The sequence below is a fragment of the Tasmannia lanceolata genome, unplaced genomic scaffold (assembly GCF_043159265.1).
Source record: "Tasmannia lanceolata isolate RefF3 unplaced genomic scaffold, GAP_Taslan_0.1 ptg000018l, whole genome shotgun sequence".
In the NCBI taxonomy this organism is placed as follows: Eukaryota; Viridiplantae; Streptophyta; class Magnoliopsida; order Canellales; family Winteraceae; genus Tasmannia; species Tasmannia lanceolata.
The window spans coordinates 4,021,241-4,046,588 of NW_027518695.1; the positions used below are offsets into that span (position 1 = coordinate 4,021,241).

A 25,348-nucleotide genomic window follows, 5' to 3' on the forward strand; every position below is an offset into this window, starting at 1 on the left:
TAATTAAAATGAGAACAAGCAAAACCAAGCTTGGTCAAAAGTTGAAGCCCGAACTCTAATTTGGGTTGAGCTTGATTAAGGGTCGTCCAGCCCGTTATAGGCCCGGGCCCAATAATATATTTACTATATAATTTTTTAAGATTTTTTATGCCCTTAAAAATCAGTAGATATTAATTAAATGGGTTACTTAAACATTATTATCCTATAGGCTATAGTTCGACATTAAATAGGTTTTTTTTTTCTTTCTTAATTTTGCCCCTCTTCAGCCCACTCCAAATGAACGGTTTGGATCATCATATCCTACAGGCTATTGTTCGACCTCAAATTTATTAAATGAATAAGACAAAATCTGGCAAAAAAATCAATCGGTGTGGCTTTTCTCACCGATTGGCTTTTCTATGTTTGGCTTAGTCTTTTCTCGGGCAGAAAATAAGAGGTGATGGGCAAGCCCGAACTCAGGCCGAAGCCCGTTGTATAGACATGGGCTGAGCTTGAGCACCTCAGGCCCGCCCAAGCTCGGCCCGATTGACAGTCCTAATGATGCACCATCTAATTGACAGTCCTAATGATGCACCAGATGGCGACCAGAATCTGTATGCCCAACCAGTTTCATGTTACATGCCTAGATGGGTCACACACAGGGTAGAATAAATTATTTTATATTTGTGGAATTCTCTCGAGCTATCTATTTGGTATGGATCATAGAAGTCTTAGAGACAAGCGTTATTTAAATAGGCTTGAGTAGGAGTTTTAGGGGAAGTGGTCAAGTGGGTCTATAAATGATATGTAATTAGGTTTTTTCAAAGGAACAAAGAAACATATCCCAAAAATTGTGTTTTTGCACACAAAGGAGGGCTGCTCTAGGTGAGTCGAGAGGTTGATCTACCCATTCTTCCTTCTACGAAGATCAATCACTTTGCAAAACCGATTTGGGTTCGTAACATTCCACATGAGAGGAAAGTCTGGACATCAAAAGGTGGTACGTTGGCAGTTGAAAAATAGATCTAAAATCTAATGCAGGTATTACTGTATTAGATTTTTTTTTAGGGGTCCAACTTTTGACAGTCGCATTCATTCGGTTTTATTGACGATTAAGAGATTTAAGCCTCAACTTATTCCCAAGGGTTATATTAAAACTAACAAGTTAGACTTTGACGAGACCTTTAGGCCCTGTTTGTTTTGGATTTTGAGAACCGATAGTGAGTCCAAAACTGATTAAGGATGATTCATTTCCAACTGTCTCAAAGAGAGAAAGGTCTGTATGCAACAGCCTCCTAGTTTCTTTGATCTTGTCTTTCCTTCGTTTATAAAGAAATTTATTGTCTTGAGCAGGACATAAAGAAATTTATTGTCTTAAGCAGCACCTAGAGCTTGGTTCAGTTATATTCATTTTAATACAATTGAGTTAAGATGTACTAGTACTGATTCTTCACTATTAAGTCAGGGCCAAACAAATGACAAGGACAAAGTAACACAGAGACTACTTTCTTATACTCATAAATGAAGGGAAGCGAGAAGAGGATATATGGTGACCAGCTGCATCCTGTACTAAAACCCGCTGTTTCTGATAGGCAAAAATCAATGGTCAGAGCTCACTCTTACCACCTATAAACCATGGTAACACAGAAATGTACGACCTTTAAGAAGCGCTACAACTATAGTCACAACCTCTGATGCCTACTATAAATTATCAGGCCATTGTGAAGTATGGTCATTACATGTTTTTACCTTCGCGAAGTCTGAGTAACTACTGACTACCATTAACAGGAAGGTATACACCTTCTGCAGCCAACCACACATTATGAGGCTGCTTCTCTCTAACACCACAGACCTGTAAGATTATGAAAGTGCAAACACACAGTAAAACGAGAATTAATCAAGGAAAACATCAAGTGCTCAATCTGAAGCATAAAAAAATTGATGTGGAGAATGCCAATTATTACCTCTTGCTGGCCTCCAGGTATCCGAGTGTATTTCTTGTCGTGACTATGTAGGTAACCGCCGGTGTCGACGTGTTGCAATCTTACCCTTTGATCTTGCCTCCAAGTTTTCCCGCTACCCTCAATCTCAATCCTGTAGAAATTGGTCATGCAAGAGATCATAAGCCATCCAAATTATATCAAATGGATGTTACAGACCATTTGAGGTTTGAATAGTCACCTCCAATAGTCTCCAGTATCAGAGTTACCATCCCCTCCAAAGCAGCTCACCTACATGGACCAAAATTAGTTCCACACACAAACATACTCGGATAGCTGGGTTTCCAAATAGGGGTTAGTTTATGATTTCTGTTTTACTGTTTTTGGGGGTTCAAGTTCTATTTTACTTTAAGCAGCTCTCTGTTTAAAATTAAAAGTTCGAATCGACAGGATATGTAGGAAGAAAGAAGTACTACAGTTTTTTCATGCATCTGTGCAGGGCTTCTAGGCCATAGAAATTTTCAAGATCAGATGATGGAATTGCAATGCCTAGTGGGGATATTCCCAGTGAAGGAGAGTCGTGGAACAAGGCAACAATGGGAAATCGTTAATTGTAAGAGGATTAAATTGGGTGCCAAATTACTAATTTCCAACCCGTGAACCCAGTCCAATTCCAATGCAAACCAGTCATTTGGAGGAATAATTGGGGACAGCACCTTGATGTGCAAGTAGATCAACCCATGGTCCAAGACAAGGAGCATTAAATTAAAGTGAACATACTGTAGTTAGACAGAGTTGCATGTGGAAGAATTCCAAGCTTTCAAAGAGAAGGATAGCTGGATAAGACAAAAATGCATGGATATGCATTGAACGGTGAGAACAGCTACGAGCAATAAGGTCGAATTGAAAATGGAGAAACAAAAGAATCAAATCGTGGGCGCATATGAAAAGAGAATTTTTTTTTTTTACCAACTTTATGGAAAGAGAATTAGATGGTAAATTTCTCCCTATGAACAATATGCAAACTTTTCACCAACAATTCGAAAGTTTGAGACAAGGAAATAGTTTGGTGAATGAGTCAACAAGTGATTTCTATTACATGCAAAATGGCTCAGAAAATCGGGAGGGACTAAACATGTTCTCAAAGCCTATTCCATCCCGAAGTTCCAAACACATAAAGAGTCATCAATATGGATCATTTCCAAGGACACCAATTGGAAATAAAAGTAGAATTCCAATCAGAAGGGAGAAATTTTGATGGTTATCATGAGATTGAAAGTACTGACGTTGCTGCCTGGGAATGAGGAAGCGTTCCTCGGGGCTTTAGGACAGTACCTATGGGATGAAGGTTTTATAAGTTGGCTCTAAATACTGCTCCCAATCCACCCCTCAGACAATGTTAGAGAAGTGGGAAAGCATGTCAGTTCTCCTCCTAGAAAACAACAGTCTGTTGGATCGAAGTAAGCTCTTACATTGCAAGAGCAATCAGTAGGGACATAAGTTGTCGGATTCTGCTCAATATTAATATAGTTGAATATTGTTAAAGAAAATGAAGAAACAAATGACGAGACCATGTATGATGATGATGATTTTAAAGTCGAAACAGGACATCACTCACAAAGATGAAGGAGAAAGCTTAGCCGCGCAACGGGTTATATACACGTCAAAAGCATCCAATAATTGGCTTTGACATTATATTCCATATGACATGCACATTGAATGACAAATTGTATGACTAGAGAAATTATGAGAATATTGCGCCATCACTTATGGTTGACGGGTTGAAACTGACACAGGACCACATCTTCAAACATATAAATTGGCTCAAAATGAGAGGTGAGGTAATTGCTTCCACGCATGATTTCTTTTTCTATTGGAAAGAATTATCAGGCTGAGGACATAGATGATACCGTGGATACAGATTCATGCCACATATTAGTGGAGAGGCCATGAGAATATGATAAGGATTTGATCCATAGGGCAAAAGAAACACATACACATTGGTCAAAGACAATCTACAGGTTTGTTTGGCTCCTACAAGGAAGTTGACTTGAGCTCATATGTACTAAAAAACAGGGATACAACTTTCTTAGTATGGGTCAATTTGAGAAAGAAACAGGAGTGTGGATTGGTGTACAACTTGATAGTAGAAGACGACGTGAGCAGAAGTGTGGTATGGAGAAGTTGGAGCCACGTTTACGAGGATTTTGTCATATCATACCAGATGAGATGTCAGACAGATTACCTCTTATGGGGGACACCTAAAATCAGATTTAACTTGTTTTTTATGCCAGCCTACTAAACCTTACTACCGCATGGGGCCTAAAAAGCATGAGGAGAGTAAATGATTTGTTATAGAAGGGGAATTATAAGAAAGGACATAAGTCCATGTCCAGTCCCTACACTTTTGAACCTGAGTAGGATAGAAGTTGGAGCATAAGCATATAATTTAAAAAGAAAAAGAAAAAGTTGGCATATATGCATTGATAGATAGGAGATCAATAAGATAACGATTTAAGTATTGATTTTCAATTCCCCGACTAAATGATATGTTAGATATGTTGGGTAGATCATGAGTTTTTCCAAAGAATGACTTGAGAAGTGGGCATCAGCTGATGCAAATGAGAGAGAGAGAGAGAGAGAGAGAGAGAGAACTTTTAAAACTAGAGAGGGGTTGTATGAGTGGTCAGTCATTCCATTCGGATTAACAATTTAATATACACTCCTAGCACTTTTATGCGCTTAATGAACCAAGTCTTGAAGCCCATCATTAGGCTGGGTTTTGGTAGTTTACCTGACAATATTCTCATTTAGTCACTGTGAAGAGGATCATTTCAGTAACTTATGTGGTTTAGAAAATGAGGAATTGTATGTGTTAGAATAAGCTTATGTAGCCTAAGGGCATTATAGTCTTTTCATATTCTTTTCATAATAAATATATATGTGTGTGTTAGGGCAAGGAGGCTAACACACAATATTCATTCTCAAATCTCTCTGCTAACATGGTATCAGAGCCCTAGGGTTTCTCGATGCCCTAGGGACCTCCATTGAAGACCTCTTGTCTTCCTCCATTGAAGCTCATGCCCATGCCCTAACTTCTTCTTCCATTGAAGCTCATGCCCATGCCCTAACTTCTTCTTCTTCTTCTTTTTCTCTTTCCTCCTCCATCTTCACTGGTTGCCCCCCCTGCGCGCCCCCCTGGGAAACCCAACTTTCGTTGTTTGCCCCCCTGGAAAACCCAACTCTTCACTGGTTGCCCCCCTGCACGCCCCCTCTTGGAAACCCAACTTTCTCTGTTTTGCCCCCCTGGACAAACCCAACTTTCCCTGTTTGCCCCCTTGGAAACCCTACTCTTCCCTGTTTGCCCCCCTGCGCGTTCTCCCTTCTTCTTTTGTAACATCTTTCCCCATCTTCTTTGACCTATAAGGATAGTGTTCTTCTCTTCTAGCCGTCGGGTGTTCATGCCCTAAATCTTCCCATTACATTTCTCACCTTTTTTGGTCGTGGCTCCGCTTTGTTACATTTTTCTTTACTTCCTACTTGATGACTAAAGCTTTGTCTCTATGTTTCGTTGTAGTTCCACAAGTATGAGGCTTCGTGCTTATTTTTTCGGGGTCCTTCCGGCGGATGTTTGTGGTTTTTTCTTCTGATTGTTTATTTTTCATGGTGATTTGCTTGCCTATATTTGGCTGCCCTTTTCTGTGGTTGTCTGTGATTGTTGTGGTGTGTCTTGTCTAGTCTGTTTCACCCACATCCCATTTGAGTTTTGGTGTTTATTATGGCCTTGCAATCAGCTTCTTCTTCCAGTTCATTTCCGGTGTCGGTGACCTCTATGACATCCATTAAATTGGATGGTGCTAATTACCCTGCCTGGAGTCGTTCTGTTCACCTCTATTTGCGAGGTCAGGGCAAGTTACGTTTCATCATGACGGATCTTCCGGATCCTAAAGATGCTGGGTATGATAAGTGGAGTCAGGAGGATGCCCAGCTTCAGTCTCTTCTCTGTCAAAGTATGGAACCAAAGATTGCGAGCCACATGCTATTTCTGGATACATCACGGGCAGTCTGGTTGCGTGCTGAGACACTCTATTCCGGCAGCAACAATCTCACGCGGATTACTGATGTTTACAGTGACTTCTTTTGTATCTCGCGTGGAGATACGACTGTTGCTGAGTACTATTCGGATTTTGTTGGTCTTTGTGAGCAGATTGATATTTATCATCCCCCATCCACCGACCTTAAGGTCTTGGCTCAACAGAAGAATGAGCTCCGTACTACTCGGTTTTTGGATGGCTTAGGGCCTGAGTTTGTCCCTCTTCGGCAGCAGATCCTTGGGTTAGGCACGCTCTCTTTGGATGAGATCTTTTCTCGCGTTCAACGCGCTCTACGTCTCGATCCGGCTATCTCTGTTGCTGGTGACCAGTCCGCCTTTGCTGCCCAGTCTGGTTCATTTTGGGGCACTCGTGCTAGGGGTTGTGGTCGCAGTCGTCGCGGACAGGGCCGTGGCTTGGGCCGAGATTCAAGGGGAGGCCGTATTTATGGGGGTCGTGGCTCACGTTATTGCAGTTATTGTGACATGGAGGGTCACACTATTGATTTTTGTTACAATCTCCATCCCGAGCTGCGTCCCGCTCGAGCCGCCCACTTCACTTCTGAGACACCTGCTGCACCTACTCCTGCTCCCTCAGACACCATGCTTGTCTCTCGGACTGAGTATGAGTCACTTTTGCGCCTACAGGAGAAAGGGAAACAACCGGCTGTTCAACTTGCCACAGAAGGTAGCAACCCATCTTGCTCCCTTAGCCACTCCGCTTCCTGGCTTATTGATTCTGGTGCCTCTCTTCATATGACCAGTAACAGTACACTTCTTAGTTCCTTTACTTCTTGTGCTCCTACTAAGATGGTCACCCTGGCCAATGGGACTCGATGTCCTATTTCAGGCACTGTGACTGTTACAGCCACATCCCACTTATCCTTATCATCTATACTCTGTGTTCCTACTTTTCCCTGCAATCTTCTTTCTGTAAGTTAGCTAACTAATCGCCTAAATTGTTCAGTAACATCATTTTCGTCTTATTGTGTTTTTCAGAACCTTACGACTGGGAAGACGATTGGCTCAGGGCATGAGACAGATGGCCTATACTACCTGAATGATGCTATCACTCCCACGACGTTTAGTACCTCAGCAGATTCCTTTATTTGGCATTGTCGGCTCGGTCATCCTTCTCCTGAGCGTCTACAGCGTTCTTCCGTTGTTTCTGGTGTTATTAGTCCTTTTCATTGTGAGTCCTGTCAGTATGGAAAACACCATCGTGTTTCCTACCGGTCTCGTTCTGTTAGTCGTGTCAGTAGTCCTTTTGAGTTAGTGCATTCTGATGTTTGGGGTCCATGTCGTACTCCTTCTCTGTTTGGTGGGAAGTACTTTGTTATTTTTGTTGATGATTTTTCTAGGATGACCTGGCTTTATATAATAAAGGATCGTTCTGAGGTGTTTTCTACATTTTGTTCATTTTATGCTGAAATTACAAATCAATACTCATGTTCCCTTAAATGTTTACGTACTGATAATGCCCGTGAGTATTTTTCTGATCGGCATGGTTTTCAGGAGTTTCTTTATAATCGTGGAATTATTCATCAGTCGTCTTGTGCCCACACTTTACAACAGAATGGTGTTGCCGAGCGAAAAATATGGGTATCTTGTAGACATAGCTCGCACCATCCTGTATCAGATTCATGTTGCCAAATCTTTTTGGGCTGATGCTATGCTTACAGCCTACTTTCTGGCTAATCGTCTACCATCTTCAGTTCTTAACAATCGGTCCACTTTTTCGGTGTTACACCCTTCTGGGGATCCATTTCCGTTACCTCCCAAGGTGTTTGGGTGTGTTTGCTTTGTTCAGGATCTCACCCCAGGACTTGATAAATTGGCCCCAAGGGCAATCAAGTTTGTTTTCCTGGGTTATTCACGAACCCAGAAGGGTTATCGATGTTACAGTCCTCAGCTTCGCCGCAAATTTATCGGTGCTGATGTCTCATTTTTTGAGGATACTCCCTACTTTCCTGCTTCCTCTTCTTTACCGGTATCTCCTCCTCCATTGCCATTGCCGGTTCCGGTTCCCAGTTTGCCACCGGATCTGGTTCAGCGTCCCTTCCAGGTATATACTTGCAAGCGTTTTACTACTTCAGTTGAGCCTTCATGCCCTGCCATCTCTTCTCAGCAAGCGAGTCCTTTACCCTCATCCTCTGATGATGCTACTCAGGTTGATGAATCTCTTGATGCCCCCATTGCGAGCCACACTCGTTCTCGTACCACTCATCACCCTATTTATGATGCGGTAAGTTATGCTCGGCTATCTCCTTCGTATACCGCATTTATATCATCTTTGTTATCGGTTTCTATTCCCCGCTCTGCTCAAGAGGCTATGCTTGATTCGGGATGGCGAGCAGCTATGGAGGCTGAGATGGATGCTTTGGCCAGAAACCAGACATGGCAGTTGGCTTCCCTTCCTCCTGGTGCTCAGGTAGTCGGATGTAAGTGGGTGTTCACCGTCAAATACCTACCTGATGGCTCTGTTGAGAGGTTAAAAGCACGTCTTGTTGCCAAGGGCTTTACTCAGACTTATGGGATTGATTATGTTGAGATATTCTCTCCAGTGGCAAAGATTCCATCCATCCGTGTATTGATTTCTTTGGCCGTGAATAAGTCTTGGCCACTATATCAGTTGGATATCAAGAATGCGTTCCTCCATGGTGATTTGCAGGAGGAGGTGTATATGGAGCAACCACCAGAGTTTGTTGCTCAGGGGGAGTTGCAGCATACCGTCTGTAAGCTTAGAAAGGCGATTTATGGTCTTAAACAGTCTCCTCGTGCTTGGTTTGGGAGATTCAGTAAGGCCATCCTACGATTTGGTATGAAACAATGTGTTGTAGACCATTCTGTGTTCAGCTCTCGAAGCAAGGATGGTTTGATTCTCCTGGTTGTATATGTTGATGATATTGTTATTACAGGGAATGACAAAGCAGGAATACAATGCCTCAAAGATTTCCTTCAGAAGGAATTCAGCACAAAAGACCTTGGTGTTCTGAGATACTTCTTAGGCATTGAAGTGGCACATTCACAAAGGGGGCTATCTTTGTCCCAAAGGAAGTATGATCTTGATATTTTGGAAGAAACAGGTCTTCTGGGGGCAAAACCTGCACAGACTCCTATGAATTCGAATGTCAAGCTTTCACCTGACCAGGGGGAGCCACTAAAAGATCCTGGTCGATACAGACGGTTAGTAGGACGGTTGATCTATCTCACAGTCACTCGTCCGGACATTGCATATGTTGTTGGTGTGGTTAGCCAGTATATGAGTGTGCCTCGGACATCAAATTGGTCAGCTGTGATTCAGATAGTGAAGTATCTGAAGAAAGCTCATGAGAAAGGTCTTCTCTTCAGGAAGCATAGCCATTTAAGAATTGAGGGATACTCTAATACAGACTGGGCCGGATCTCCTGCTGACCGGCGATCTACTAATGGCTATTGTACTTCATAGGTGGAAATCTAGTATCTTGGAAGAGTAAGAAGCAGGACGTTGTGTCACGATCCAGTGCAGAAGCAGAATACAGGGCCATGGCTTACACAAGCTGTGAATTAATTTGGCTACGGACGTTTATGTCAGAGATTGGATTCTCATACTTCTCACCTGCATCCCTCTACTGTGACAACAAGTCAGCCATTCACATAGCTATGAATCCGGTATTTCACGAACGAACTAAGCATATAGAAGTGGATTGTCACTTTATTCGTCACAGGATTCAGACAGGCCAAATTCAAACCGAGTTCACTCGAACGAATGATCAAATTGCAGACATGTTTACCAAGTCGCTGAATGGAGTTCGATTGAGTGATTTATGTAACAAGCTGGGCATGTATGACATTCATACTCCAGCTTGAGGGGGAGTGTTAGAATAAGCTTATGTAGCCTAAGGGCATTATAGTCTTTTCATATTCTTTTCATAATAAATATATATGTGTGTGTTAGGGCAAGGAGGCTAACACACAATATTCATTCTCAAATCTCTCTGTTAACAGTATGTAAAGCTCAAAAGGTGTTGTTTTATAACTCGTAGCCTTATATTTCTATGTTAGGTGGTACTGAAAGATGGGATTAGAGTTGATGAAAATAAGGCAATTGGTATACTACAATGGCTCACAGTAAGACCGAGGGAGAGGTTTATAGTTTATATAGCTCTTTTTTTAATGTGATGACCTAAAAGAAAACGTAACAGAAGAGCCAAACTCGCGTACCATGGAGAGAATAGTAGTGCAAGCATTACACTTCTGTTAGTGTTTGATCCATGTGAGGCAGAGAGAGAAATTTTGTAAGGCGACGGGCGGCATATGATTTCGGCTAGGTTTTCACAAAGGAAATCCTAGATGCCACCAACCTAAGTGCATAGTTTAAATAGGTCTGCCGAACAGATTTATCAAGAATTCAAGTTCGATCGTCACTCCAATTACTGATTTACTTGAACAAGAGAGGTTGACAAGGTACCCAAAGCAGAGGCAAGTTTCCAATTAGTGAAGAAGATGTTTGAAGCACATCTTTCAGTCTTTTATCCACTTTGAAAAAGTATTTGTGGTTGTTTTGATGCCCCACATATGCATGCAATTTTAACCCCTCAGGGAAACTGGTGGCATATTTCAGAGAAAAGTTGAATGACGCATGATGACGGTATTCTAAGTGCAGGCATTATGATATTGGCAGCTGAAAACAAATGTTTGAAGCCTAGAAATCCCGGATCAAAGTTTTTTTTTTTTTTTTTTTAATGGTTGCAATTTTCGTTCACAAGCAAAAGGAAGACAGAGGAGGTCAACCCTGGACAATACAAAGAGAGAAAATCGGAAAAACAAGACAAAAAGGAGAAGAGAAACATGAATAAGAGTAGATCAAGGGGGCATAAAATCATAAATCTCCAACCCCTGCTTTTCTACGCCTTCCCTAGCTAGATGATCTGCTATACTATTTGCCGATCTTCTAACATGCATGAATATGAAAGACGAACGAGCAACTCGGTCAAGAATCTCATCAAAGAACCTCTTGGATCTAAGATACACTATAGGATATGTTAGTAACCGAACTAATGTGCTTTATTGCTAGGATATGCATGCAGATTATGATCTCATATTAATGGCGAATTGATCTATCAATGTGAAATGTTTAAACGAAGGAGAAGTGAAGTTGATATGATTAGATTAAGTTGAGTATCCAAATAAAATAACCAGTAGTGTTTAGAAAGTTACTTCAATAATAAGGGACTAAGTATAACTAATCGATATGCGAATTACTTTTAAAAAAAAAACTAATCAATATGCGAATTACTTTAAAAAAAAAACTAATCGATATGCGAATTACTTTTAAAAAAAAAACTAATCGATATGCGAATGAAACAGAACTGCAATCACAAGACTACAAAAGTGAGGGATGACGTTAAGGTAATCATTTAACATGATACAAGACAATGATATCAAGTCCACAAAAGTATCGAAAGCTCTTAGATTAGGCTGATTAAGTAGACAAGTATATAAACTACTGTAGCCTATTGTAACAAAAGATCAATTTAATGCATTAAACAACAAGTGAAATCATAGTAATCGTAAACTTGCAAGTTTATAGGGAGTTGCAGTTTAGTGGAAATTTGATCCAAGTAGGAAACAAATATATCATAGATGATGGGTAATAAGATACAATTCAATATAGGTTTGCTTCAACCAGGAATTAATACTAGACAGACACAGATAAGTCAACCTTCAGCTGCTCTGGTAAATTGTACTCAAGAAAATGCGTCAAAAGTACTTTCAAAGAAATGGAATTCAAGCATAGGATCTGGTCATCCCAGAAAATGGAAGGGAAAGCAATTCCACCTCTCAGCTCAAATTGCAGTAACACCTATTTTTTCAAAAATAACTGGGATCTCGTCCGATATTATAAGCAGAACCAAACAACAGACATGTAGGTTCTCGGAATGTGTGGCAGTCTTGAATATACTATCGGCAAACCAAAGAGGCCCATTGGTGAACTGGAAATATCCACGGCATCTTGAGGAGATTAGCATCATCCCAAGATATACTGAACCAAATATATTAATAGATTCATCATTTCATGTGCAGTATGTTCGAAAATTCCTCTGCTTTCTTTCACAATCCCTAAGGCCACAGTTGGATACCTTATGTTTTTGTATTTGGATTTGGATTTGAGTTTTGGATACAAAATACATCGATCATCCTCATGCTCATGTTGAGAGAGAGAGAGAGAGCGAGAGAGAGAGAGGGAGCTCTCGCTGCTGCTCCTGCTGCAAGCTCAAGGAGCAGAGAGGGTGAAGGTAATTGCCACAAAAATTGATTTCCAAATAATGTCTTGCAGAAAAGATTTGAAAAATCAGTTTTTTCTTACACTGTTGTAGCTGATTTGGAAATCTAAGGATCTGATCCGGTTCCAAATCTCAACTGCAAATGTGAGAAATCCAAATCCAAATCTTGTGGGTATGCAAACGTGGCCTAAATGTAATTAAAATCCAGGAGCAGAAATGGCCAACCCATTCTTCCAAAGCTTTTTATCTAAACAAGCAGAAATTTTTAATGCCATTGCCTTCTTAACCCGTTTTGCGCTGTATGTAATTTTTACTAGTCAGTTGATAACTTATTATATATTCATGTTTTTCCCCAATTATTATGATCTTTGATATTGATAAGTTAAAATTGTGGTCTGCCAAACGAAGCACATATGAAGATTATGACAATTCAAATTTCACCAACATCTACCTAATTGCAGTCAAAACGGTGAAACCCTAACTCACCTCCAGGTTACCAGATAGTGGAGACGCGTGCAAGTGGCTATGTAGCCATTTTCGACTTCTCATGTGTTGCAGTCGGATAATAGTTCCAGATTTAATGGCATCACCTTGTTTAGCAGACATATCTGGCTGATTCCTCACAATCTGGAGAGTTCCATATCAAATCAAAATCATACACTAGAAGCAAACCTAACCAAGAAAACGTAACAGCTCCATGAACCCCCATGAGCTATAAAATAAATAGAGTTTCATCCTCAGATAATATCCATCATACGATCACGTAGCCAGAATAGACAAAGACATGATGAAGAAACACAAATGATAATAACTTGGGAGTTGGGACATACAGATATGGCAAGTTCACAAGATTAGTGTGGAACATAAACTCTGAAATTAGATAATCAAAATGTTGAGGATTCATAGAATTGTCGTAAGGCAATTGTGAGCATTCAAGGAAACACATCAACCAAGAAAAAAAAACGCATGGCCAGAAACACATAAACTAGAACAAAAATAAAAAAAGAATGCTAATCAAATCGACTAAACTGCACTTCAGCTGAATAAGTTTCTGCCAGTTTACAATCATAACAAAAAACAGAGATCAACAAAAAAGAAGAAGAAGTAAACTACAAATACTTCTTTGAAGTGTTAAAAAAAGTAAAATTAGAAATAAAAAAAATGAAGCAGTGAATGTGTTGGAATATATCATGCAATTAGTTTTTTTAGTTAAGGTTGTTATGTACTTTGAATTTTGAACATATGTAGAATTAGGTAATTAAGCACATGTTTTTCATGTAAACCACTTCTAAAAGTCTATAAATATAATGAAATGGCACCCAAGACTGTATCAGATTTTCTCCATATTTTTCTACAATTTCTCAAAATCTTTCAGAATGTGTCAAAAAAAAGAAAAAAAAAAGAGCAGGACACTGAGAAACCTATCAATCAACGTAAATTAATGAAGTAATCATGAAGAATGATTTGCCCATGAATGCTGTATTTTCATAACATGAAATTACTCCTCGCTCATTCGACTAATAAAAAGTTGAAGTATAAGCCATGTTGTTTCAGTTTCTCATGAGCAATGTGTGATTCCGCCAAACAAAACTACCTCAAAATGACAAAAACAAGACATAGCAATCCAACTCTTTAGAATCAAAGGATAGAAAAATAATATAAGAATAACACATGAAACTAACCCAATAGCTATTGGAATCATCAACATTGGGGAATCCAGTAACAGACTGTTGGCCACTTCCAGTGCCATAGGGCAAATCGTGCGAATGCAAGCGCACCTTCGTCTTCTCATGCATCAATTTGAGGACCGTCCCATACGTGATCTGCACAATAAAAAAGAAAAAAAATTTCAGAACTCTACTTCGATTCCCCCAAATTAGAAAAGGAGAAGCCGAGAACATGATCTGCAAAAAGCAAAAAAAAAAAAAAATTGAGATCTTTATCTTCGATTCCTCCAAATTAGAATCGAAAACCTACGGTTTAGAAATACCTCGCCTCCTTCAGGAGTAGCAGAGGCAGGGAAAGGGGAGGTTTGGTCGAGATCGAGACCTAGGTAGAGAAAGAAAGCGAGAGCGAAGAGGGAGATCGCCATGAAGAGGAGGAGGAGAAGGAACCAGATCTGTTGCCAGAAGGGGTAATCTGGAGGTGAGGATTCTCTGTATATGATTCGAGTTCGGCCGGTTAGGGTTTGAAGGGAAGGAGAAGAAGAAGAAGAGGTTTGGTTTTGTTGTTGTTTTCTTCGAGAGAGGCCCTGTGGCCCTGAAGGAGCCACGATTCTCCCGCTCTTACTCTCCAGATCGAAGAAGAGATCGAGGCTTTTTCGGAGAGATGGAGAAGATTAGGGTTTCTGGAATCTCTCTCTCTCTCTCTCTCTCTCTCTCTCTCTCTCTCTCTCTTGTCGCGGTTTCGATCTGAATATCGTTGCTATTTCCCGGGGGCCATGATAAATTCGCATCCCCTGTAGGATAATTCGCACTTCTGTAAAACGTCAAAAGGCGTTAAAGTCTGCCAGAATTCTCTTTACAAGTGGTGCGAATTATCATACCGGGAGTGTGAATTTATCATGGCCCTTTTCCGTTCTCTGTGTCGCGTGACTTTTGCAACCATTACAGACAAATTACGTGATGACAAATGGACTTCTAGTTGACGTGGACGATTTTGATTGATTGTTGGAAGAGAACAATGCAAAAACTTGTCGTTCTGTTGCGCGTACCAAAATTACTTGTGACTTTGTGAGAAGGTGATCCTGGCTATGATAAATTCGCACCCAGTAGGATAATTCGCACCACTTGAAAGGAGCGTACGAATGATCCTGCAGGGGTGCGAATTTATCATTTTCCCATAAAATATGCAACTTCTCTTTTCTAATGATAATCAGTGGCTGAGATCATCCAATCATGGGGAGAATGGTAGAAATGGACCAGACTAGAGGTGGCCCACCAGATCAAGAGTCTTTGATCACGAAAGATAGTTCAAAATAGTCTTGAAATCCACGAGACAGGCGGACAGCTTCAATGTAGGTCGTTGTACAGTTTCTCTTAATCGTTTATTCACAAGCTAAATGCCATGTCGGTTTAAGATTATTACAAATCGATTGTGAGTCCAAAACCGAGTCAAAATTACGCAATGGGGGCCCTTCATTTGGTGACCTCCACATCATCTGGTCCCTTCATTTGGTGAGCCCAAATGTGGATATGATATATAGCCTCCAAGATTCTACTACTCGAATTATTTAGGCCCGGTCGGCTTTAGATTTTGACAACCGAAGGCGAATCCAAAACTAATTATTGGACCTAAAATTTAAAAATTACGAGTTCAAAACCGATTATTGGACTCTAGAGTGCAACAATCGCTTTTAGGCTCACAATCAGTTGTGAAAATCTAAGGCCTTCGTTAAAGATTATTTTCTAAAGCTAGCTTAGTATATATCTCCACAGTTTTCATTCAATCCCTCCTGAAATTTCATCTCTGTAAGCATGGTAGAACATATTAATATATTATTTTGAACTCCCCTAAGTTCCTAATAAAAATATCATAATATTATGTATCAATTCAACCAATTAATCATGCATGTTAGGTTCGCAAAAATAAGCTTATTGAAATTAGTAGAGATTGAAGCTTGTCAACGAGGTTGGTGCCTAATATCTTCTAATTCCGTAAGCATTACCCCCTCCCCCTCTCTCCCCCCGTGTTAGGTACCTAACCAATACACAAAAAGCTTCAGAGATAATGGAATGTGTTAGGCTATGCCTGTTAAGATTTGTCATATCAGACCGTTGTATTATCTTGGTGTAGATTAGGCAAGTGGGTTGAATGGGATTAGGCAAGTGGGTTGAATGGGAAAGCTAGCTAGATTAGGTAGCTTAATTAAATTAGCAATTAGGCCAATCTTAGTAGGTAGGAATTTTATATTTATCTCTTTCCATAGTTGTCTTGATTTATTTCTATGTTTATCATGTAAGTGCTCTTTATAAGCACCATCAATTGTCTTTGCAATTTAATCCAAGATATCCAGGTTTAGTGAAATCTTCTCTCCAAAATTTAACATTGTATTCAGAGAGGATCGATCCGCCCCTGCGCTGATCACAACCTCGCAGAGCTCGTCCTCCGGCAGATGGCTAGATTGGCAGTCTGCCGGGCCCCAATCGATTGCCATTGCAAACACAACCTTTTCATCATCTTCTTCAATTCTACCCGGCCATAGTAAGTAAATCGTTAGGTCTTCTTCCTTGTTTGGTTTTATCTCATCAAACTTTGTTCTCTGGCTTGCTGCTCTTTAATCATCCTATACTGGTTCGACCATCCCATCGCAAATCTTCTATAAATCTTATTCTATCCTGCTACAAGCCCCTGTCGTTACATCTCTCCAAAACTAATTGATGAAGATGTGGTCCAAGCTAAAAGACCCATATTTTCGGTGAGTCAGTTCCGGATTTTTGTTGGGATTAAACCATATGCTCTTCTCTTTTGTTGCCATTTGAGATGATATTTTTCTCTCTCTGAGAAATCCCTATGATATCCCATGATATTTATATCCTTTAGGGAAGAGATGGGAAAGACATGATCTCTGAATCTTTGCCAGAGAGGGTTTCTCACGAGATGGGATGGGGATGGAAGGTGTGAAAATATCACCCATTTTATTTTATTTTTTGAATCCTACAGCCCCTTTGTTTTAATTTCTTGGTTGCATTTACATAACACCCCAAATATTTGTAATGACACCCCCTCGCACTAAAGTTATCCGAGTCTCATCTCGTCTTATCCGAACCCAAATATTTGATATGCACAGCTCTCATTCTCTATCCAGATTTTTTGCTGATATTTGCTTCATCATTTTTGCTAATAATTGTCGTCCTTAAGCCGTTGTCGTTTGTCTCCATCTTATTTTTCTTTCAAATCTTTCTTTTTCCAAACTATTTCAGTTGAGGTGCTTCAGTCCATTGAGGTATATGCCGGACCTTTGGGGTGCGTGCCTGAAATAGTAACTACTCTACTCAATTGAGGTACTTAAGTCCATTGAGGTAATATGCCTCGGACCTATGGAGTATGTGCCTAAGTAAGTCTTCAACTTCTTTGTGGATTGTTCTCAAAAGTCGATCCATCTCTTTGCCCATTGTGGCCTTGGTCCATTGTGACCCGTTTTATGTAGACTCGCCATCGAGGCCTTGAGTCACATCTAGCCCATTGTGGCTTCCTTTCGGCAACCGGCTTTGGTGTGCATTTGGCAAGAAGCATCAGTCAAGACCTTCTTCATCAGCTTGGTGTGCATTGCACCTCTAAGTGTGTTGGGGACATTTTATTGTAATCAATTTGGAAAATTTTATTGTAAGCAAACGTTTATTGATTTTCAATCAATATACGTTTGAGGGGGCTTGTTAAGATTTGTCAGATCAGACCGTTGTACTATCTTGGTGCAGATTAGGCAAGTGGGTTGAATGGGAAAGCTAGCTAGATTAGGTAACTTAATTAAATTAGCAATTAGGCCAATCTTAGTATGTAGGAATTTTATATTTATCTCTTTCCAAAGTTGTCTTGATTTATTTCTATGTTTATCATGTAAGTGCTCTTTATAAGCACCATCAATTGTCTTTGTAATTTAATCCAAGATATCCAAGTTTAGTGAAATCTTCTCTCCAAAATTTAACAATGCCCTTTAAACCTATCCCATACGAGGCTGGTCCCAGCTAGTCCATACCTAGGTAGGCCCCCACTCATGACCGTAACACCCCCTTCTATTTCAATATGAAGAGCATTCTATTAATATAAGAGCCATGTTTTGGGGTCATAGGCCCTAACTTAGATGGCGACTTCTTATGGAGTTAGCATCCAACATGAAACACTATAAGCATGATACTTAGACATCTTAATTTCTCATGAGGTCAACATGACACCCTTAGCTTGTCTATGATCCATGCTAGAAATTTTGTGGTAGGTCTTCCAAACACAAGCGAGTTGATGAAGATTTATCTTACATTTTGTAACTATTTGCTGGTACGTACACTATAAGCTTTTCTAGTCTCATCACAGAATGTGTATCATACAACATGTGAAAGCGGCATTCGCTATAAGGAAAAGATCACTTTCTATTAGTGTTATTGTGCAAGAATCTGGTATAGTTGGTGACTCCTCGTGCCCTCAATGATCCTCCACGACTGTAGAAAGATATGATTTAGTGATTGCTACTTTGGCATGTTTACCTGTAGCCATGAAGGAGCGGAATAGAGGAATATTGATGGAAAAGAAGATAAAATAAAGACAAACATCATATGTGCGCAACAAAGATCCTTGATGTTAATTTAGACTATGACTTAGGGTATCTTCCTGATAATCTGATTCTCCAATCCTTCGAAAATGGTTATGGCATGCAATTGTATAGTTTAATCATACCCCTCGCCAATTTTATCAAGTATCTGGTCGGATTGTTTTTCAATAATTTTCCACTGCATCTCACAATTAGCATCGCAACCTCGAAGTAATAAAGTAAAAGAAAAGAAAATAATCACCATGACAAACATCTCAAGGATAATGTTCCAAGTTCTTTTTCTTCACATTTGAATTGTGAAACAACCCATTACTCCAAAAGCTTAAGCTAATAACTTATATTTCAACATTCACTTTTGGCCCCTCTTTCAGGTTGACTATAGACATGCATTTTTAATATAGAGATGTTGGGTTTTGAAGCCAGGACCTGTCGTGAGTCAATAATTCTGATACAGTGTGAAACAACCAATTACTCCGAAAGCTTATGCTGTTAGAGTTCCTGTTATTTAATCATCTATACTTGAACACTTACATCAACTCTTGGGTGGATGAGGAGGGTTGACGATAGAGAGAGCAACAGCGGCCGCTATGGCTGTGGTGAAATTAGGATCTCTTGTTAAAGAAGCCACATATTCTTCCAAAATATTGTTACTGTTGTTATGGTTGTTGTCATCATTGTTCATGGTATCTTGAGATGGTCTTAGTTGTGAATTGCTCTCAGACAAAGTTGCATCAAGTACGAGAGAAAAAGGAAGACCAATGCCTGATCTAATCTCTGAGCTTTGTGAGGTCGAGCCATCGATCCCACTGTGTACCATATGTGTGTGCTCTCCTTCGTAAGTCGCTACGAGAATTGATTTATCCTCCACACATCTTTGTACCTGGAATCCAAACAAAAAGAGAAAGAAGAAGAAGAGGACTAGGATTACATGATAGTTTGAAAATTTACCAAATTCAACTTTTCAAAAGCATTTATGTGGTAAAGTTTGATTAAAAAATTTGTTCACTTTCTTTTTTGAATTGCGTCAAATACAGTTGAAAAAGTCCACTATTCAAAAAAAAGTTGGAAAAGGCCAAATGTAGTTTTATTTGTTCTTCTTCTTTCTTGACGGTATAGATGATAAAATAAATAAAACTTACTTTGGACTACTTGCATATATTATATCTAAAGTTAAACATATTAGATTTTCTTACAATTTGCTAATACAAACTAATCTAGAGATCTAGTTACAACAAAGCATCCACTTTCAAACATTGCTATTTTGTAGGGGAGGAAAGTTTAGTCCTTATTTGCAAATAAGACTATTTGAAGTTTATCTTGTTTGCAATGGAGACGTTAATACCTCTTAGATTTCAGTCTGAATTCTGCTTCAGATACTGGGTGATGTTGGAAGGTGGTTTGCTTTAGCATGGAGCATATGGAGCTGGTCCTCCAGATGGTCTCCCCCCTAATCCTGGGTGGTTAAAAATAAATTTTGGTGTTTTCCAGTTTGGGGAATCCGGGCCCGCTCGGAATTGGAGGGCTCCATAGGGCCGAAGAAGGCTACAGAAGGTGGTCTTTTTCTGATCTGATCGACATAACGGATTCAAACGAAGCAGAAGTTAGAGCAATTTGGCATGGCATTAGATTGATGGTGGTTTGAGAGTTGGAGAATCTTGTAGTGGAAGGGGATTCACTGAAAGTCATCCGGTGGCTAGATGGAAGATCGACTCCGCCTTGAAGATTTACATAATTCATTGAAGAGATCGGCGATCGCATGGAATGGCACTCAATACGATTTCATCACGTCGGGCAATTGGCAAATGGAGAGGCGGATCGTTTAGAGATTTTTTATTTTCTTCCCCCATGGTATCAGGGGCCCTTTGTGTAATGGTTTATGTCCTTGTATCTTCCAATCTCCTTGTATCCTCTTCACTACGACCCCCTTGGTCGTGCATTTTCTTTTTTTGAATAAATTCTTATCAGTTCAAAAAAAAGTATGAACTATATAAATTTAAAAGTTCTTATAATCATTGTTTGTATAATCAAATTTAATTTCAAAGTCACTTGCATATAAGATTATATGAAAAATAATTTTTAGAGGTGTCCAAAGAGGCCCAATACCCCCAAGACTGGTCTTTATTTCAAAATAAGATCATTTTAGTTTAATCTTACTTGCAACTGGGACACTATTGGAAGCCATTAGCTAGATCATTTTTAAGACTATTATAATGATTATTATCTGCACATAATTATATCTAACTTCAAAACTATTTGCAAATAACTTCAAAACCATAAGGTAATGAATTCACCTGTTCTTTTAAGTTTCAGGGTAAACCTAAAACAAATCTTTTGATTTTCCCAAAGTCAATGATTCTGCTTCTTCTTTCAAATACTTGTAATTATAATATGAAAGTTTAAAGAATTGTAATTTGGGTTTGAATCCAAACTTGGGCTCGGGCCCTGTTTGGATTGGAAGAAAAACATTTCGTTCCGAATATTTCTTTTCAGAATATTCCTTCCTTTCCACGATTTAGAGAGAAAGAATATGACTTTGGTCAATTTAGAGGGATATTATCGTAGAATTGAAGTTTCTGTAAATAAAAATTGAATAGTGTTTGTTCAAGTTACATTTTTACATGTGAAATAAGTGGGAAATTTTAGGAGTATTTTCCATTTCCGAACTTTTCAAAAAGTAACTGCAATACAATGAAATTACCTTTTTCTTCACGGGGCATCCTGTAGCTGAACACCTATAATAAGCTCGAGGTGATGGGTTATCTTTGGTTACCTTTTGCCCATACTTCCTCCATTGGTGCCCATCTTTCACTATCTAAAATAGAAAATGAAAAAAAAAAAAAAAATGAAAGAGAGAAAGAAGATCAAAATGTGAAACTACCAATTACTCCAAAAGCTTAAGCTGTTAGAGTTGGTGTTATGTAATCATTTATACTTCACCACAAAATATACAATAACTGAAAAGCTAAGCAGGTCTTTTATCATTGTAAGTATACTTGCAGAGACTTACTAAGCTAGTGTCTGTTGCATCGGTTTTTACGAAGAATTGCGACGACTTTGGTTTCGGAAGTTCCCTCTCCTTTCTCTTGCTTGAGTCTTGGCTTGAGCCACGTTCTAATGTGTCGCCAATATTGTGTGTTCTCGTCTCCTCTAATTGGGCTTTCAGAGTGTTGTATTTATTGTTCATCACCTCAAGCATAAGACGAAGCTGTGCATTCTCTTTGTACAGACGCTCTAATTCTGCTTCAAGAGCTTTTGTCTGAAGAACCTTTAGAACTTGAGAAAACTTTGTTATACACAGCAGTAGACTTCAAAACTAATTATCATAATATGTAAGAGCATGGTAGGCATTTCGCTGCTCACTTTTACAGGAGAGAACAACCATCGCAGAACAGATTTGTCATATTCATTTAATTCACTGCTCTTTCCTTAAAATTGTCTCGCAAATCCCATGTAAATATGTCCTCATACTACATGGAATTTGCTAGGCAATTTCGTGCAGCTCAGTTTTGCAGTAGAGAACAGCCATCTCAAATGAATCAAATGAATAAGACAAAATTTACCAAATGCCTTCCCTCAAAATTGCTTAGCAAATCCCTATTTATATGCAGAGGGAAATGATATTTCCACCTATTTTTTTCAGCTTGTCCACTGCCTTTTTGTCTGTCTTTCCTTCTTTTTTAGAAGAAGAGGAACCAGAAGCGGGTGGAAATTTAAAATTTCTGGCAAAAGCTTGATACTTTCAATTTTTTAAATCACATGACAGAGTAATGTTGATGAAAAATCCAACATAGAGCATGGTAGATTAAGTTTGAGATATGAAAGAATTCGGTACCTCAAGGCAATATTCGCACACACTACTGTATACTTTGAAAACCCCATTTTAAAAAAGCACTTCTATTTTGAAAATCTCTAAGAAGTAAACTAATTGACGGTCTCTTTCATTTCAAATGTAAAACTGTCTCCTTTGGTCTATGATGTCCCCTTGTTACAAGCTTTGTTTGAAACTTGAAAGAATGAAAACAAGGAAGGAAAAGAAAGAAGCAGAACTGAAATACCTTATCATTATCGGGGCGATCTTCTTGACTATCCATGACTTCGGGGTGATTTTCTCTAAGATTATTCTGAAAATGGGAAATGAAAGCAACAAGCATAAGAAGGCAAAGGCATTACATTGAGAGTATCTGATGAAGAGAAAGCAAAGAGCTATTTGGTTATAGCTTACATTGAGATCAAAGCCTAGATAGACATCATTGCACACATCATCGTCCATAAACCTCATTATTTTTCTGGTAAGAAATATATCTTTCTCTCTTTAGTAGAAGGATAGAGGAATGTAGTCTTAGCACGGGTGTTCAAACTTATGATGTTGAAAACCAGATCCAAGGTATTTATGAATTAAGAGCGGGTATATGGCTTACGTAAGGTGCTTACATCATCAACAAACGTAAGCTTATTCCAATTCTTCTCTTCCCTTTTTCAAGGTATGAAACGTACTGTAAGGAGCGAGAATTCCTCAAGTCTTCGTCTTTGTCTTTACCTATAAAGTTTTTTTTTTTTTTTTTTTTCAAAGGCAAAGAACTATATTAGAATAAAATGAGGACCGGGGGCGATCGAGATGTCAATTGTACGGTAGGGATCATGTCCATGAATAATTTTGGTTATGATCTCTGTTCGCGCCATGATGGCCAATTAGATCAACGGTCCTGATCACCAAGCACATATACGAAGAAAGATAAACCGTTGATTTTCTAATTCTTTATCTAATGAAGTATGGGATATCCGTTAGACTTGTGGGTCTTCTTATGATGTTCTACAAGATCAATGGTCGTGATATGTGCCCCTGTTCCCACTTGTGGGACCCAATAATTCTCGAACTGATTGTGAAAGCGACCTGTGTGCTACGTCTATTGTTATAAAAGTAGTTGGGTCGTTGAAAAAAAAAAGATTTTTGGATTATTTATTTATTATTTATTTTTATTTTTTTATTTTTTTATGATATTTTTAAGGTCTGCATGTAACTTTCAGAGTAGCCGAGCACACACGGGAGAAAGACTAAAATGTGGGTGTGCACTGTGCAGTCCTGTTTTTACTTCGGAAAAGCGCGTCTTTCCCTCTTTCTTCTTTGATTTTGGTGGGGTCGACGTGTTACATAAGGGGGAAAACGAGCAACACGAAAGCTTTTGTGAGTGGTGACTAGGAGATGAATCAAAAGCGTACACAGATTAGAAGAAATAATAACTACCGGGCGATTATAAATTCGCACCCTCTAGAGGATAATTCGCACCTCTGTAAAGGAGGGTATGTGGCAGACTTTAACGCTTTTTAACGTCAATTCCACCTTAACTGGGTGCGAATCAATTTGAGAGAGTAATTTTTGGTTAATCATAAGAGGGTAGAGGCAATCAGGCAAATCACACTGAGGTTTACTGAATTGACTAACATTAAAAGGAAACGGTTAGAAGTGCACTAGTTTAACGAGCACCACTGCTGTACATGTGGTACATGTACATTATGTACATTCAACTTGGGCCCACATCATGACATCAATGGCTTCAGCTGGGTGCATACGTCCGTGATTGTCATTTTTATTACCGTGACATTAATTTGAGTCTGAAAAGGATCTGTTTAAACGAATCCCACTGGCACAGTAATGATTAATTCTCAGCCGTAGATTAAAATCGAGAATTCCAGAATCCAGATTGATCTTGTAGACAATCCCATGCTGAACGGACATCATTAGTTAGTCAGATAAAGGCTTACAAAAATCAACGGTTTCAATTTCTAGAGGGAACACAAAACAAGAATGGACAAATCAACGGGTCTGTTTATTCGCCCCCTTCTTTACTTGGACGGCCCCCTCTAGTGTATTTATGACTGCTCTTTTACACTAGAGGGCGCTGTCCCAAGTAAAAAAATGGGGCGAATATACCACTTTCCTAATAACAAATACGTGGATAATTATATTTAGGCATGTCATAAATGATACGCCTTGTCTTATTCTTTCGTCGTTTTATTTAGGGCATATATTCGCACGCACATAGGATAATTCACACCCCTGTAAACAGAATTGAGGTCAAAATGCGTTAAAGTCTGCCACATGGCCCACCTTTTGACGTCAGTTTATTTATTGAATATAAACCTTATTTTTTATAGCCGTCAACGACTTGTTGGAAGTCAAGTAGCAGCAGACAAAGGAATCCGATCCTTATACGTAAGCCAAAAGTTGACGTGAGAGAAGACCTATTCCTGCATTCGTTTAATAACTAGAAGAGTGTCGTTTGATGACTGCAACCCTGCCACCAAACAACTGATTAAAAAACCAGGAAATGTATCATTCCATTATTTAGTCCATTATGAGGTTACCGCGGGGGCATGGCATTTAAACTATCAGGGATTTGCTAGAGTCCATCGCTTAAGGCTTTTCGCGGCTGGTTTGTTGCATGAAGACAACAGCTCACGAGGTGGCTGGCGAAAAACCTTTTGCGATGGACGATAGCAATTCCCAACTATCCAAGCATGTACCACAAACGAGATTTTGTTATTCAATGGGGCCCATGGCCCCCCTCATTCTATATGTTACTCCGCGCCTGCCAGCTAGTATAAGTTTACTACCTCTGCGTGAAGAGCTAGCCACTCAGGCTGAATAACTGCTAGGCCAACTCGATTCCAACATATCAATCCTTTCTTAATTTCTTTCTCTTTTGTTGTAATTGAGATTTGAGGAATGCTAGACTGAAGGGAGCCCTAACAAAAATGAGATAAAAGGGCTCCCCCATTGGCTGCACGTAAAATGAAAAAAATCAACGAATGT

At 39.4% G+C, this 25,348-nt stretch overlaps 2 protein-coding genes across 3 annotated transcripts; both read right to left on the reverse strand.

Moving 5' to 3' along the window:
- Positions 1-1,405: 1,405 nt before the first annotated feature.
- On the reverse strand, positions 1,406-14,772 carry LOC143849544 (stromal cell-derived factor 2-like protein). Of its 2 annotated transcripts, XM_077358601.1 has the most exons (7): positions 14,266-14,772; positions 13,958-14,098; positions 12,762-12,902; positions 2,161-2,210; positions 1,944-2,073; positions 1,729-1,831; positions 1,406-1,564 (listed from the first exon to the last, which is right to left on the reverse strand). In XM_077358601.1, exons 1-6 carry the CDS (start codon positions 14,365-14,367, stop codon positions 1,748-1,750), a joined length of 648 nt encoding a protein of 215 aa, XP_077214716.1. In that variant the 5' UTR covers positions 14,368-14,772; the 3' UTR covers positions 1,406-1,564; positions 1,729-1,747. The 2 variants fall into 2 exon arrangements, with proteins under 2 accessions (XP_077214716.1, XP_077214715.1); XM_077358600.1 differs by having other exon boundaries at positions 1,406-1,831; positions 14,266-14,770.
- Positions 14,773-18,796: 4,024 nt separating this feature from the next.
- Positions 18,797-22,891, reverse strand: LOC143849545 (putative WRKY transcription factor 40). Its single transcript, XM_077358602.1, has 5 exons — positions 22,760-22,891; positions 22,593-22,658; positions 21,545-21,802; positions 21,236-21,349; positions 18,797-19,417 (listed from the first exon to the last, which is right to left on the reverse strand). The coding sequence occupies exons 1-5, from the start codon at positions 22,814-22,816 to the stop codon at positions 19,070-19,072; spliced, it is 843 nt and encodes a 280-aa protein (XP_077214717.1). The 5' UTR covers positions 22,817-22,891; the 3' UTR covers positions 18,797-19,069.
- Between the last annotated feature and the right edge of the window lie 2,457 nt (positions 22,892-25,348).

What these genes read in the sequence shown, in the direction of transcription:
- LOC143849544 (XM_077358601.1), bottom strand. Translation starts at nt 14,367, where the DNA reads ATGGCGATCTCCCTCTTCGCTCTCGCTTTCTTTCTCTACCTAGGTCTC. An exon ending in CTACTCCTGAAGGAGGCGAG is followed by an intron (nt 14,099 to 14,265) that starts GTATTTCTAAAC and finishes TTTATTGTGCAG; the next exon opens with ATCACGTATGGGACGGTCCT. An exon ending in GATACTGGAGACTATTGGAG is followed by an intron (nt 2,074 to 2,160) that starts GTGACTATTCAA and finishes CAATTTCTACAG; the next exon opens with GATTGAGATTGAGGGTAGCG.
- LOC143849545 (XM_077358602.1), bottom strand. Translation starts at nt 22,816, where the DNA reads ATGAGGTTTATGGACGATGATGTGTGCAATGATGTCTATCTAGGCTTT. An exon ending in ATCGCCCCGATAATGATAAG is followed by an intron (nt 21,803 to 22,592) that starts GTATTTCAGTTC and finishes CAAGTTCTAAAG; the next exon opens with GTTCTTCAGACAAAAGCTCT. An exon ending in GATGCCCCGTGAAGAAAAAG is followed by an intron (nt 19,418 to 21,235) that starts GTAATTTCATTG and finishes TTTGGATTCCAG; the next exon opens with GTACAAAGATGTGTGGAGGA.